At 39.8% G+C, this 14,340-nt stretch overlaps 1 protein-coding gene across 2 annotated transcripts in view; it reads left to right on the top strand.

Annotated features, from left to right (window-relative positions):
• LOC106874421 (PHD finger protein 12) overlaps positions 1 to 14,340 on the top strand; it is a 63,101-nt gene that overhangs the window by 47,746 nt on the left and 1,015 nt on the right. For both annotated transcript variants that reach the window (XM_089341471.1, XM_089341470.1), the window contains exons 11-14: positions 1,444 to 1,554; positions 5,326 to 5,427; positions 9,314 to 9,396; positions 12,219 to 12,503. In XM_089341471.1, coding sequence (XP_089197597.1) covers positions 1,444 to 1,554; positions 5,326 to 5,427; positions 9,314 to 9,396; positions 12,219 to 12,503 — 581 coding nt within the window. The remainder of the gene's footprint in view (positions 1 to 1,443; positions 1,555 to 5,325; positions 5,428 to 9,313; positions 9,397 to 12,218; positions 12,504 to 14,340) is intronic.

Below are 14,340 nucleotides of genomic sequence, written 5' to 3'. Positions count from 1 at the left end.
GGGGTTAGTAGCCCGTGCTCTTAACCGTTACGCCATATGCCCATAGGCAATTATGGAGTGAATTTTAGGGCTTATAAATCTAATATTTGCCTATTCTTCCTCAATACCGGTTCCCATATGCTGTTCATCTCTGTACTCGGTCTGCTTAGGAGGTTGTTGTGTCCTAGCATATTTGCTGCTTCTTTTAGTTTTTGTATTTTCCAGTAGTGTTCTCTGTCTATTATTTTAACTTCATCCCACAAGAGGAGATGGTCTCCATTTTTCCATACATGTACTCCATCCTATGCAGCTGTGGTAGGTTATACAAAGGCGAAACATGTCGCCCCCTCAAAATAAGGATAGACGAACATCGCAAAGCTGTGACACAAGGAGATATTGATAAATCAGGTATAGCTGATCAAGACACCTGATGAAGGCTGGAGGATATATCAGCCAAAACGTTGTGTTAATAACAAACGAGATGAGGACAAATATCCGTCAAATGTAAATAATGTACATAATGTAGAAATTATCTGCTTTAACAAATTGCGTCCGACGCATGTAAGTATGGAAAAGTGACCATTAAAGCAATCACAGTAATTATTACTCTGTTATCATCATCATCATCATTGTTTAACATCCTTCTTCCATGCTGGCATGGGTTGAATGGTTTGATATGAGCTGGCTAGGCAAAAGGCTACACCATACCTCTGTGTCTGTTTTGGCATGGTTTTTACAGCTGAATGCCCTTCCTAACACCAACCACTCAACAGAGTGGGCTGAGTGCTTTTTATATGGCACCAACACAGGCAAAGTCTGTTTTGGCATGGTTTTTACAGCTGGATGCCCTTCCAAATGCCAAGCACTTTACAGTGTGGACTGGATGTCTTTTAAGTGTTATGTTCTCATTTATTTCTATATTATTTCCTTTCCTCTCGTGAAGACATAGGACTTAGTAGTCTCTATGGGTCATGGATTTGATTCTTGGCTCGGGTGGTACTTTTTGCCTGTGATCGAGATTCTTTATTTCATATTCTTCCAGTTTATACAGCTGAAATGTGTGCCAGCTGTAACTGGAGATTAACCTTGTAGTGGACTGACATTCCATCCAGTGGTGTAGAGGGAGTCTTTTAACTCTTAGTTGCTTATACACCTCAAAAACTGGAATGAACTACAGTCTAGTGAAGTAAAGAACCTATTGGCATAAGACAGACTTCGATTTCCTATATCTTTCTCTCAATCTCTCTCTTTCCTTTCTCCCTTCTTTCCTCCCTCTCTCCTTGTCCATCTCTTTCTCCCCTCCTCCATCCGCCTGTCTGTGTCTTTTTCTCCTCTTTCATTTTCTTTCTTTTTCCTCTTCTCTCTCCCCATCTCTCTCTAATGTTCTTATTTATTATTCTATTTCTTCCTCTCTTCCCCCCACCTACTTCTCTTTCACTCCCCTTTCTCTTTCTCTACTTTCAGAAGTTGAACTTGGTAAACTTGACCAGAAATTAGTCCAGATTCTTGCTTGGCAACGACTCCAGCAGCTGTTACCACAACAACAGACAACACCATCAGTTATGGAAAAGAAAAGTATGGAAGATACACATGCACACACACACACGCACACACATGCATGCACATGCACAAACACATGCATGCATGCATACACACACACAGTCACACACACACAGTCACACACACACATTTACTCAAACATATACATTTACTGAAACACACACACTTTCACTCAAACACACACATGCATTCACACATTCACTCACACAAACTTTCTTTCAACCCCCCACCACTACACGCACATTCACTCAAAAACACACACATTCACCAACACATACACACATTCGCTTAAACACACACACCCACACACATTCACTCAAATACTCACACACACATACATTCACACACACACACACACTGTTTATGTCAAGAATTTGTAACGACCGTGCGACCAGGCGATGGTGACGAGGAATGGCTTCTTTAGCGCATCGCACAGTCGATACAAATAAAAACCATGAAAAGAGATTAAATGAGTATAAGTGCCAAAAAGGAAAAGAGAGACACAACCGGTAGAAGGTTTAAGAGAAGGTTTTATTGATATGTCAACATGTAATGTCTGTGTGTGTGAGTGTGATATAATAAACACAATAATAGACAGGCCATCATATAAACTGGATGTTTGTGTATACAAACATGTGTATGTGAGTGCAAGAGATACAGAGCATAGAAAAGAGTCTATAAGGACGTTAGAAGAAAGTCCAGACACAAGGATGAGAAATACCAGTTCGTATCTAAGGTACACAGTAGTTGAGGTGCTGTATCAAGAAGTTGTAGTGGCAAAGCAGAGCCGAGAAAAGATACTGTCGCACGAGAAGTTGAAGCTTCGATGCTGCGGTCGGTTACTTGGTAACAGGAGGTCTCGCAGGTTGTTCTTGCTGTTAACCATGGTGAAGCAATTCACAAACAGTGTTGAGAGAACCTGTGAGGGTGCTGTTGGTGGTGTGTACGCAGAGACGTTGGTGTAGACGCTAAGAAGTTAGTGGTGGCGACAAAGGAGTTTGCAGTAAGCTGTTCAATGCAGTGTTGGATCTCCATGAAGCTGTGTCGTGTCGTCGCTGGAACTGGCTGAGTACTGTACGGTCAGTGGCTAGACCTCAAAAGGTCTGAAGCAGACTGGCAACCAAGACAGTGAAAAGCTAGCTATTTATAAGATACTATCAGCTCAAACAGGGGTTCAGAAAGACTGTCCCACGCGACCTTATCTGAAGGCTGCGATTGGTTGGGTTGCTTCCTGGTGTGAAGTAAAACAGGAGACAAAAATACGCCAATACCAACCAATCAGAGTGGTGGACACAACAGGGTCCAAAATTGCGGCCGAAGGCTAGCTGTTAACCACTACATTTGCACTCATGTATATATAACAGAGAGAGAGAGAGAAGTACGCTACAAATTTATAAACTTTCAGAAGATTATGAAATAATTCTGTTCTGGAACAGTGGATCTTGAAGTGCATACAGCCATAAATAATGCTTCCAAATTTTGGCACAAGTTCAAGGAGGGTGGGTAAGCTGATGACATCAACCCCAGGGTTCAACTGGCTGCTTATTTTATTGACCCCTATAGGATGAAAGGCAAAGTTAATCTTGGCAGAATTTGAACTCAGAACATAAAGACAGATGAAATATCACTAAGCATTTTGCCTGGTGTGCTAACAATCCTGCCAACTTGCTACCTTAATAATAATAATAATAAAAAAGATAAGACAGACAGACAGAGAAAAAAGATGGCTGTGGATGACTAAAAGTGATTTAAAACCAGAAACAGAGGCTCTAATCTTTGCTGCCCAAGTGCAAGCACTAAGAACAAACTACATAAAATACAGCAGAATGTGTGGACAAAATGGTGAAACCGTATGGCATATTATCAACCAATATATGCTACTAGCCCAGAAGGAATATAAGAGATGCCATGACAATATAGCTAAGCTTGCCCATTGGACACTTTGCAACAAGTATGGACTTGACAGAGAAAAAAATTGGTAAGGCCACAAACCTGAAGGCATTGTCGAAAATAGAAATGCAAAGATCGAATGGGATTTTATGATTCAGTGCAACCATGAGATAGAGAATAGGAAGCCGGACATAGTCTTAATTGAGAAAGTAAACAAATTATGCTGGATCATAGATATAGCATGCCCAGCTGACAACAAGGTATGCGATAAGGAAGAAAGAAAAGTTGAGAGATATGTCAGGTTAGCTTGGGAAGGTAAGCAGTTGTGGTTGATGCAGAAGGTAGCAGTTGTACCAATAATTGTCGGAGCTCTGGGAACAGTGAGCAAAAATCTTGAGAAGTATGTGGAACAAATTGGGGCTGCAATAAGGGTGGAGCACTTGCAGAAACCAGCACTGCTTGTAACTGTTCGAATACTCCGGAAGGTGCTCGAAAAATAAGAGGTGTTACCTTAGTTCACTGGTAGTGAACAGCTGACACCGTAGTACATCTCCAGCGTTAGAAGCTGTGCAAAGGTAATAATAGTAATAATAATAACAATAATAATGGTAATAGTCTTTTCTACTAAAAGTACTGAACTTTTGGGGAAGGGAACTAGTCAATTACATCAACCCCAGTGTTTCACTGGTACTTATTTTATCGATCTCAAAAGGATGAAAGGCAAAGTCAACCTTGGCAGAACTTGAACTCAGAATGTAAAGACGGACAAAATGCTGCCAAGCATTTTGCCTGATCTGCTAATGATTCTGCCTTAATAATAACGATAATAATAATCCTCTCTACTAGAGTCATAAGGTCTGAAATTTTGCGGGAGGGGGCTAGTCGATTACATTGATCCCAATATTTCACTGGTGCTTAATTTATTGACCCCATAAAGATGAAAGGCAAAGTCAACCACAGTGGAATTTGAACTCAGAGTGTAAAGAAAGACAAAATGCCACTATGGAGTTTGCCTGGTGTGCTAGCTCACCGCCTTAATAATAATAATAATCCTTTCTACTATAAGCACAAGGCCTGAAATTTTGGGGGAAGGAACTAGTCAATTACATCGACTCAAGTGTTTCACTGGTACTTAATTTATAGACCCCGAAAGGATGAAAGGCAAAGTTGAACTCAGAATATGAAGATGGACGAAATGTTGTTAAGCATTTTGCCTGGTATTCTAACACTTCTGCCAACTCACCACCTTATAGCATGTAAATATTAGTTAGGAAGAGTAAAAGGCTGCCCAGTGGACATATATTCACATCCCTTTTGACTCTTTCTATCCAAAAGGGTTTTTGAACCCAATAGTTACTTACTATTAGGTATTAGGAAGGGCATCCAGCTGTAGAAACCATACCAAATCAGATTGGAACAGGATTCTGAAACTAGTTTTTCTGAGAAATGCCAAGATTCAGTATGCAGCAAGATTTTGCATGGTTTAAATTTACAAATATACTTTGCTACAGACAATGTTCTTTTTTTTTTTTCCTTTGTCATTTAGTTAATTATTTTTTTGAAAATTCATGTCAGCACATTTGGAAATATTAAGAATATGTTTTAGTAGGAAAAAACATTTTTAAATGTATTTTCTGGCGTACAAGTTGAAATTTTTCAGACCAAAATTTACAGCCACAAAAGGTAGGTTGAGTTATATACCAAAATGGCTTTGGAGGACCAAAAATTCCATGTGGAGGTGCAGCAGATTTTAGGAAGATGGTGACAATGTGTGAATAATTGCACTACACATTTATGTTGTATTCTACATCAACTTGTATGCTGGAAAATACTAATTTTTAAAAATTGTACTTAATTTGTTCTCTTCTAATTATTTTGGTTTATGTTTGTTTTCAGGAACAGGTTCTGATGAGATCCAGGCTCGTGCGCTCCTTTGTCCATTAACAGGGAAAGGCGAACCAATCTCGATGCCATATCGTACCCTCAGTATTGGTACAGGTAATTTCAGGTTTCTAACCACATACTTAACAGTCCTAACCCTTCCCCTCTTCCTCCTACTTTCCTCACTAAAGTGAAAATCAAATAAATAGTATGTGTGTTTAATTGGCAAACAAAAAAACAATGACCATCCCCAAGTATAACAATATTTGTTTCAACACACGATTTCACATCAGGAATATTGCAAAACAAATACATAAACGTTTATATATGTATATATATGTGTGTGTGTGTATATATATATATATATATATATATATATATTTAATTATATGTATTTATTCTATCCTAATAAATAATAATTCTGATAGAATAAATGGGTTAATAGAAACCAGGGTAGCAAAGATCACAAAATAACTGTGGTGTAATTCCTGTTGGTGAGGCAGAAACTCCTTGATATTTTGGGTATTTGAGTATATTTAAAAATTTAAGGAATGGAGAAAACGCATGTTATAACTGCATACTTTATTCCGACATGTTTCGAAGAATTACAATTTATGCGATCCATAGGAATCGGCGATGTTAAAAATGTAAACTTCTCCTCATTTACATTTTTAACATCGCCGATTCCTATGGATCGCATAAATTGTAATTCTTCGAAACATATGTCGGAATAAAGTATGCAGTTATAACATGCGTTTTCTCCATTCCTTAAATTTTTATATATATATCATATTACTGTGCAGTGCTATGTTACTTCGTGACAAAAAAAGGAAAGAGGCCCTGACTACCTTATAAATAAGTATGAACTCCGTATCAATAGCAGCAACAGTGAATGTATTGCATGCATGCATTATTGAGTTAGCACCTAATCTTTCTAGGGCTAGTGGAGATTATAAATCTGCGCAATTAATCTCCGCATTTCAGACCTGACAAGGAAGGAAAAGAATGTTTTCATGGGGTGCTCTTGCAGATTAATGTGATTACAACTCAGTGATCTTTTGTATGTGTGCAGTGACCTGTTCCATCGAAAAGGCAGGTAATGTGCCTGGCTCATGAAGTATAGACACCGAGAAATGAAACAGCCAACAAAGTAGAACATACCAATTAACAAGGTGTGTACAAGGTGGTGTCACACCCACTTGGAAATAGCAAAAAGCAGTATTATTGATCTGTTTGGGCCTCACCGAGGCGATGACTACTGACCGAGACCTTTGGAAATGTGCTGTGCGTGAGAAGACCCGGCAAGCCAAGTAAGATCATTGCCAGTGCCCCTGGACTGGCTCTTGTGCGGGTGGCACATGAGAGGCACCATTTTGAGCGTGGCCGTTTCCAGTACCGCCTGACTGGCTCCCGTAGGATTTTCGAGTGAGATCGTTGCCAGTGCCCCTGGACTGGCTTGTGCGGGTGGCACATAAAAGACACCATTTCGAGTGTGGCCGTTTTCGTGCGGGTTACACGTAAAAGCACCCACTACACTCTCTGAGTGGTTGGCATTAGGAAGGGCATCCAGCTGTAGAAACTCTGCCAAATTAGATTGGAGCCTGGTGTTGCCATCCGGTTTCACCAGTCCTCAGTCAAATCGTCCAACCCATGCTAGCATGGAAAGCGGACGTTAAACGATGATGATGATGATGATGAGATATATATATATATATATATATATCAGAGAGATCTTTCTGCATGCAATCAAACAAGCAATATACATTGCACTTACAGAGACACATCTGTCTGCTGAGATACACATGTGCTGTATTCTGTGCAGATAGAAGAAAAAGAAGTCACAGTGGAGTTGCGTCGTACATCCTGATGAGGTCTCACTCAAACTCGGTCTCTGAGAAACTCATAGTGCATTGAAAGCAACTTGATGTGGTAAAATGCACATTATATTGCCCATCTGATGCCTCAAATCATGATGGTAAATTTGAGGAAAGCCTTACAATGATAAAAGAAGTACTAAGAAAACTAGATCAAAGCGTTAATGTGCTTCTTGTTGGTGACTTCAACTTCTCCAGCATCAGATGACCTAAAGGCAACATGATCTCAAAGCGAACAACTGAAAAGAATCTCTACTTGAGCTCACAAAAATGCTGTTTATGGAGCAAACAATACTCTCCCAATCAGGAATGTTTTACCAACAACATAGATCTTATACCCAATGTGAAGATATCACCAACAATCTTCTCAAATCACAACATGATAGAATTAACAATGTATGTTCCAAACTAATTGATGTTTTCCATACAGACAACACCCAAATTCTATCCAGTCTGAACTTAAACAAGACTGACTGGAAGTCAATTGAAAAATGGATACTTCAACAAAATTGGCTTAAAAGTCTCTCTATGCAAGACATTGCTATAAAATTTAAAGAATTCATGTCAATAATGTGAGCCATGTGCATTAAATTTGTCCCAGAGAAGAGAGCGACTACATACAAAAATGTCATTCCCTGAGACAGGAGAGTCCTTATGAGATGGAGAATAAAGATCTCCAATCACTTAAATAAACAACTTAATGACTGCAAGAAATCCCTCCTCAAAGAGGTGCTTCTAGAGGTCGAAAATAAACTCAAATTTTCTCATGAAAAGGAAAGGGTAGAAAGAGAGACTAGGGCAATGGAAAATATGAAAAAAAAAATCCTAAAGACTTCTACATGTTTGTGGTTCACTACAAGATAGGACCACTGTTTGAAGAAGATTGCTAACTGTAGACCCCAATAGGGTAAGTGAAGTGCTAAATAAACAATTCCAGATGGTCTTCACCTTGCCACTGGGGAACATGCAAATAAGCGAGCCTAAAAGGTTTTTCAACACTGCAGACCTATGTGGGAAAGAAACAATCATCGACCATTGATAAGATGAGCTAAACTCAGCAATGAATGGATTTCTAGGTGTTCTCCTAAGCACATGCTAGAAAGCTCTCACAAAACCACTGAAGAAACTGTTTCAGAGTTTCCTTACATGTGGCAAACTTCCTAAACTGTTTAAAGAAAGTGTCATATGCTTTGCCCATAAAGAAGGAAGCAGAATAGATGCTAAAAATTACAGGCCTATCTCTCTGACTTCATATATTAGCAAGATCATGGAATGCATTATCAGAAGGTGACTGCTCACAAACACAGATGATTTAGTTACTACAGCATTATGATTGGGTACTGAAACAACAGCTCAACTGAGTTGGTCTTCTTTGTGTAGTGGTGCTGGATTGCCTCAAGTTCCACCGCCAGTTTGGCACTCTGTGGTGACCACAGCTGGGAATAGTATTCTAAATGACTGAGAACAAAAGTTCTCTATAGGAGTAGCATGGTATCTTTTTTTCTGGTTTGGAATGATCGCAGAATTCATCCAGCTGCTCGCTTGCACAGTGGTGCCATCTTGGTAAAATGCACATGGAATGTTGCTTTATTACTCATGTGGATTTCTAGTGATTTGGTGAATGTGTGTGTGTGTGTGTATGTCATCGTCATTTAACATCTGTTTTCCATGATGGCATGGGATGGATGGTTTGACAGCTGGAGAGTGCCCAGGCTCCATGTCTGTTTTGGTATGGTTTCTATGACTGGATGCTTTCCTAATGCTCACCACTTTTAAGCAGCACCAGCACAGTGCTTATATATGTACACACACACACACGTATACATATATGACAGGCTTCTTTTAGTGTCTGCCTACCAAAAATCCACTCGCAAAGCTTTGGTCAGTTTGGGGCTATAGTAGAAGACACTTGTCCAATGTATCATGTAGTGAGACTGAACCCAGAACCATGTGGACTTGTTATTCACTCAGCCTTACCTGTACTTATCACAAAAAGATCAAATTATTTATTTTAATGTCCAAGTACCCAAACAACACAAATATTACAAAACCAAAGTTGTTTATTTACAGTTTAAATTAAACTGTCTTCTTGTCTTTTATTTTCCTTGTTTTATTTTTCTCTTGTAAAGGTGCCGATATGGATGTCTGCTTAACTCATTTTGGACACTGTAATTACGTATCAGCAAAGCATGCTTACATATTCTATGACGAGGTAAGTGGTTTTTGCATTCATTCTTTTGTCAATGTACAAATATTTGAGACTAAAAATATATCAAAAGTTTTACAAAAACAAAACAACCATGATTTATTTTCATTGAATTAATCAGAATTGGAAGGGTGTTCTTTTTAATGCTCTGACCACTCTACCAATTCACCCCACCCCAATCCACACCACCCTCCCACTGCAGCTGCTGCTGCCACTACTACTGCTGCTGCTGCTGCTACTTCAGTGATGACATGATGATAAGTTTGAGGAATATTTAGTCTCTTACTTGCTTCAGTCATTTGACTGCGGCCATGCTGGAGCACTGCCTCGAAGGGTTTTAGTTGAACAAATTGACCCCAGGACTTATTTCTTAAGCCTAGTACTTATTCTATTGGTCTCTTTTGCCAAACCATTAAATTATGGAGACGTAAACACACCAACACTGGTTGTCAAGCAGTAATGGAGGGAAAAACACAGACAGAAAGTTGCTGCTACAATCGTTCATTTGTTCTTTTGTTCATTGCTTTTTGCTCATCAATTTAACATCCATCTTTTCCATGCTTGCATGGGTTGGATGGAGTTTTACTGAGGCAGATTTTCTATCACCAGATGCCCTTCTTGTCACTTATCCTCACTTGTTTCCAAGCAAGGTAATATTTGCCCTTGATTGGACATGTTTTTGCAGTACAATTTTTTTTCTGTCTAACCTCTTTCTTTCTCTCTCTCTCTTTCTGTTGATTGTTTTCAACCATCATTATCACCAGTACCACCACAACTGCCATACATACACCATTCAGACTTCTGACGCCACCACTAACAATATCTTTGACTTCGATGCTTTCCCCTCCACCACCATCACCAATGTCTTTCACATCCCTTACTATCAGCTACCACCACCACCATCATCACCTCAGCTACCACCACCACCACCACCACCACCACCACCATCATCACCGTTGCCTCTGCCTCTACTGCAACTACAGCTCTTACTATTACTGTCACCCCATTACCATCTCAACTGTCAATCTACTACCATCTCTATGCCTACTATTACTCTCACCTCAGCAAGAGGAGCAGAAGAAGTGTCATTGAATGGTGAGAGAGGGGGTCAAAGTGTGACACATTGACACACAGAAATTTGTTTTGGCATTTATTATTATAGATGAATGGCATTGCTTGTATGACAAGGACAATCATTTATATGGCATATCAAGACAAGGAGATGCAAACATACTTATGCTCACACACACACATACACAGTATATTTATATCTATCTATCTATCTATCATCATCATCATCATCGTTTAACGTCCGCTTTCCATGCTAGCATGGGTTGGACGATTTGACTGAGGACTAGTGCAACCGGATGGCTACACCAGGCTCCAATCTAATTTGGCATAGTTTCTACAGCTGGATGCCCTTCCTAACGCCAACCACTCAAAGAGTGTAGTGGGTGCTTTTACGTGTCACCCGCACGAAAACGTCCACGCTCGAAATGGTGTCTTTTATGTGCCACCCGCACAAGAGCCAGTCCAGGGGCACATGCAACGATCTCGCTCGAAAACCCTACAAGGCCAGTCAGGCGGTACTGGCAACGGTCACGCTCAGGATGGTACATCTTATGTGCCACCCGCACAAGAGCCAGTCCAGGGGCACTGGCAACGATCTCACTTGGCTTGCCGGGTCTTCTCACGCACGGCACATTTCCACTATATATATATATATATATATATATATATATATATATATATATATATATATATATATATATATATATATATATATATATATATATATATATATATATATATGTGTGTGTGTGTGCGTATGATGGGCTTCTTTCTGTTTCCGTCTACCAAATCTACTCACAAGTCCTACTACTTTAGCCCCAAGCCAAATTGGTTTGGGACTACTGTAGAAGGTATTTGTTCAAGGTGCTGTGCAGTTTGACTGAACCTGAAAGCATGTGGTTGGGAAACAAACTTCTTAACCACACAGCCACAAGACATACATAATGTATCTGGGACTGCATTGTCTAATGTGTCTTTCTTTTTTCTGAGACTGAGGGAGATTTGACTTGTGTGTCCAGCTAGGTAGAGGTACCTTTTCTGTCTTGAGAGTGGAGTGTACAATGTTTGACAATTGTATGACACATAAACAAAACATCCCCTCTGCCACACTCAACCTTGGTTACATCATAATGAAGCCCTCCACCCTTGGTGTTGTTCAGTCTGCTAGAAATAGCAGCCAAATCTGTCAAATTGTACACTACTGTCTTAAGAATTGGAAAGAAGGGATGTTTTGGGTAATGAAATCCTCTCTGTCCCTCTTCCTTCATTTGCCAAACCTGCTTGCATCGGCAATCAAGGACTTCCATACCAAAGTCTGAAGATTCCTGATTTTTCTTGGGGAAAGATACTGCAGTGGTTTCCTGTGACCTTCTGCTGGTTTATTTTAGTTTATATCTTTCATTTGTTTCAGTCATTTGACTGCAGCCATGCTGGGGGACCAACTTGAAGAGAGCAACACACACACACACACACACACACACACACACACACACACACACACACACACACACACACACACACACACATATATGATGGGCTTCTTTCAGTTTCTGTCTACCCAATCCACTCATAAGGCTTTGGTAAGGCTGAGGCTATAGTACAAGACACTTGCCCAAGGTGCCATGCAGTGGGAGTGAACCTGGAATCATGTGGTTGGAAAGCAAGCTTCTTACCACACAGCCATGTCTGTTCTTATATTGTTTATTATTTTTTTTCTTTTATAATATATTTTTTTAAATTCTTATTGTCACCTGCAGACGACTCGTCACTATGAACTCCTCAACTACAGCGAACACGGCACGACGGCTGACAACGTTCTTTATTCATGTGATTTCTCTGACAAGACTGCCACAATGCGGCAACCAACACCATTTGTGGCATCGGTTCGGAGCATCATCTCCAAAAGGAAAGAGAGCAGCTGTAACTCCAACAAAGAAAGTCACAATGGCTCTGGACTCAACAAGGAGAGCCAAGATTCTAGCAGTGATGATAGGAACCACATCAACAATAACCGACCCACCATGAGTGCCAAGTGGCGGGGCGTGAGTATTATTATTATTATTATTATTTCCAGTTTTTTTTTATTTGACGGCGGCAATGTTGGAGCCTTGAAGGGTTTTTAAGCCTTGTATTTATTCTATCGGTTACTTTAGCCGAACCACTAAGTTATGGTGGCATAAACACATCAACACCAGTTGTCAAGCAGTAATGGAGAGACAAACACCAACACAAAGACACACACAAACACACGATGGGCTTCTTCCAGTTTCCATCTACCAAAACCACTCACAAGGCTTTATAGTTGGCCTGAGGTTATAGTAGAAGGTACTTGCCCAAGGTGCCATGCAGTGGGACTGAACCCGGAACCATGTGGTTGGGAAGCAAGCTTCTTACCACACAGCCACCTTTACATTCTCAGTTCAAATTCCCTTGAGCTCAACTTGGCCGTTCATCCTTTTAGGGTCAATAAAATAAATACCTGTTGAACACTGGAATCAATGTTATTGACTTACCTCTGCTCCTCAAAATTGCTGGCCTTGGCAACAAGCTGGCATGTTGGGCAAAATGCTTAATGGCGTTTCAGTTATTTATGTTCTGAGTATAGGTGTGTGGGTATTTTGAAAATACTTCGTGAAGTGATCCAAGTCATGGGACTGCAGCATGGTGAATTGTTAAGAGGTAGTGGAAGAGCTCAACTTACCCAACAGTGCTTCTTGCATTGATGCTGAGCAGAAGAATTGTAGCAGATCAGTGGTCAGGATCGACAAGCTTCATCAAGATAGAAACTGCAACACATCCATAGGGGTGGCGTCCATGGTTGTGTAGTCAGCTAATGAAAGACTCACTACAACTCTAGCTCCCAATTCAAATTCATAATAATGGAATTGGATGCCTACATAGAGACATGAGAATTTGTGAATGTTCTGAGGTTGACTTCACTTTTCATCCTTTTGGGGTTGTTAGAAAGAAGTACCATTGAAGGACTGAGGTCAGTGTCATAGACTAGCCCCCTACCCTGAAATTTCAGATAATGCACGATTAATTGAAAACATTGTGAATAAATAGGGATTACATTTGGCAGAGTATTCTAAAAGCCAAAACACTAAAGGTGCCACTGTCATCACAGCTGTTTTTGTCAGGATCTGAAGAGTTTTTTGCTAATTCCCTACATTGTATCTCTGTATCCTTACTTTTATTGACCCTGGAGGGATGAGAGGCAAAATTCAACCGCAGTGGGATTTGAACTCACAATGCATGAAAGTTGGAACAAATACTGCAAGGTATTCTATCCTGTAAACTGCTTTGCTGTGGCAGAAAAGGCTATGACAGAATAGGCTGTGGCAGAAAAGATTTGATGTGTGATACCTTGGGCAAGTATTTTCTTCTTAAAGACCATCTAAACAGGAAGTTTGTATCATAAAACAATGGACTGTCTCAGGTGGGTTGGTATCAAAAAAAATACCAGGGTTGATTGGATCAATGAAACCCTTCAAGATAGAGCCCCAGCAAAACCACAATTCAATGAATAATATAAGTAAAAAAATAAAAGAATAATTATATTGGTAATATTAATTTATTTATATTTTCTTGTGTGAGGTCCCTAAGAAAGATTTTATTGGTTTAGAAGTTTATGATGATTATCTTATTTGAGGGCATAAAAGACATACTTTTTACCAAACAAATGTCTCCAAAAAATCACTGGTTCTCATATGTGAAATTGCTGTAAATATTAGTTCTAAATTTTGGCACAAGGCTAGCAATTATGGGGGAGAGTGCAAGTTGATGACATTAACTGGTACTTACTTTATTGACCCTGAAAAGAGGAAAGGCAAAGTTAACCCTGGTGGAATTTGAACTCCAAACATAAAGTCAGAAGAA

Source organism: Octopus bimaculoides, chromosome 24 (assembly GCF_046866305.1).
Source record: "Octopus bimaculoides isolate indiv1 chromosome 24, ASM4686630v1, whole genome shotgun sequence".
In the NCBI taxonomy this organism is placed as follows: Eukaryota; Metazoa; Mollusca; class Cephalopoda; order Octopoda; family Octopodidae; genus Octopus; species Octopus bimaculoides.
Note: the sequence above shows the minus strand (reverse complement) of the source record. Positions and strands in the feature narration are given on the sequence as shown.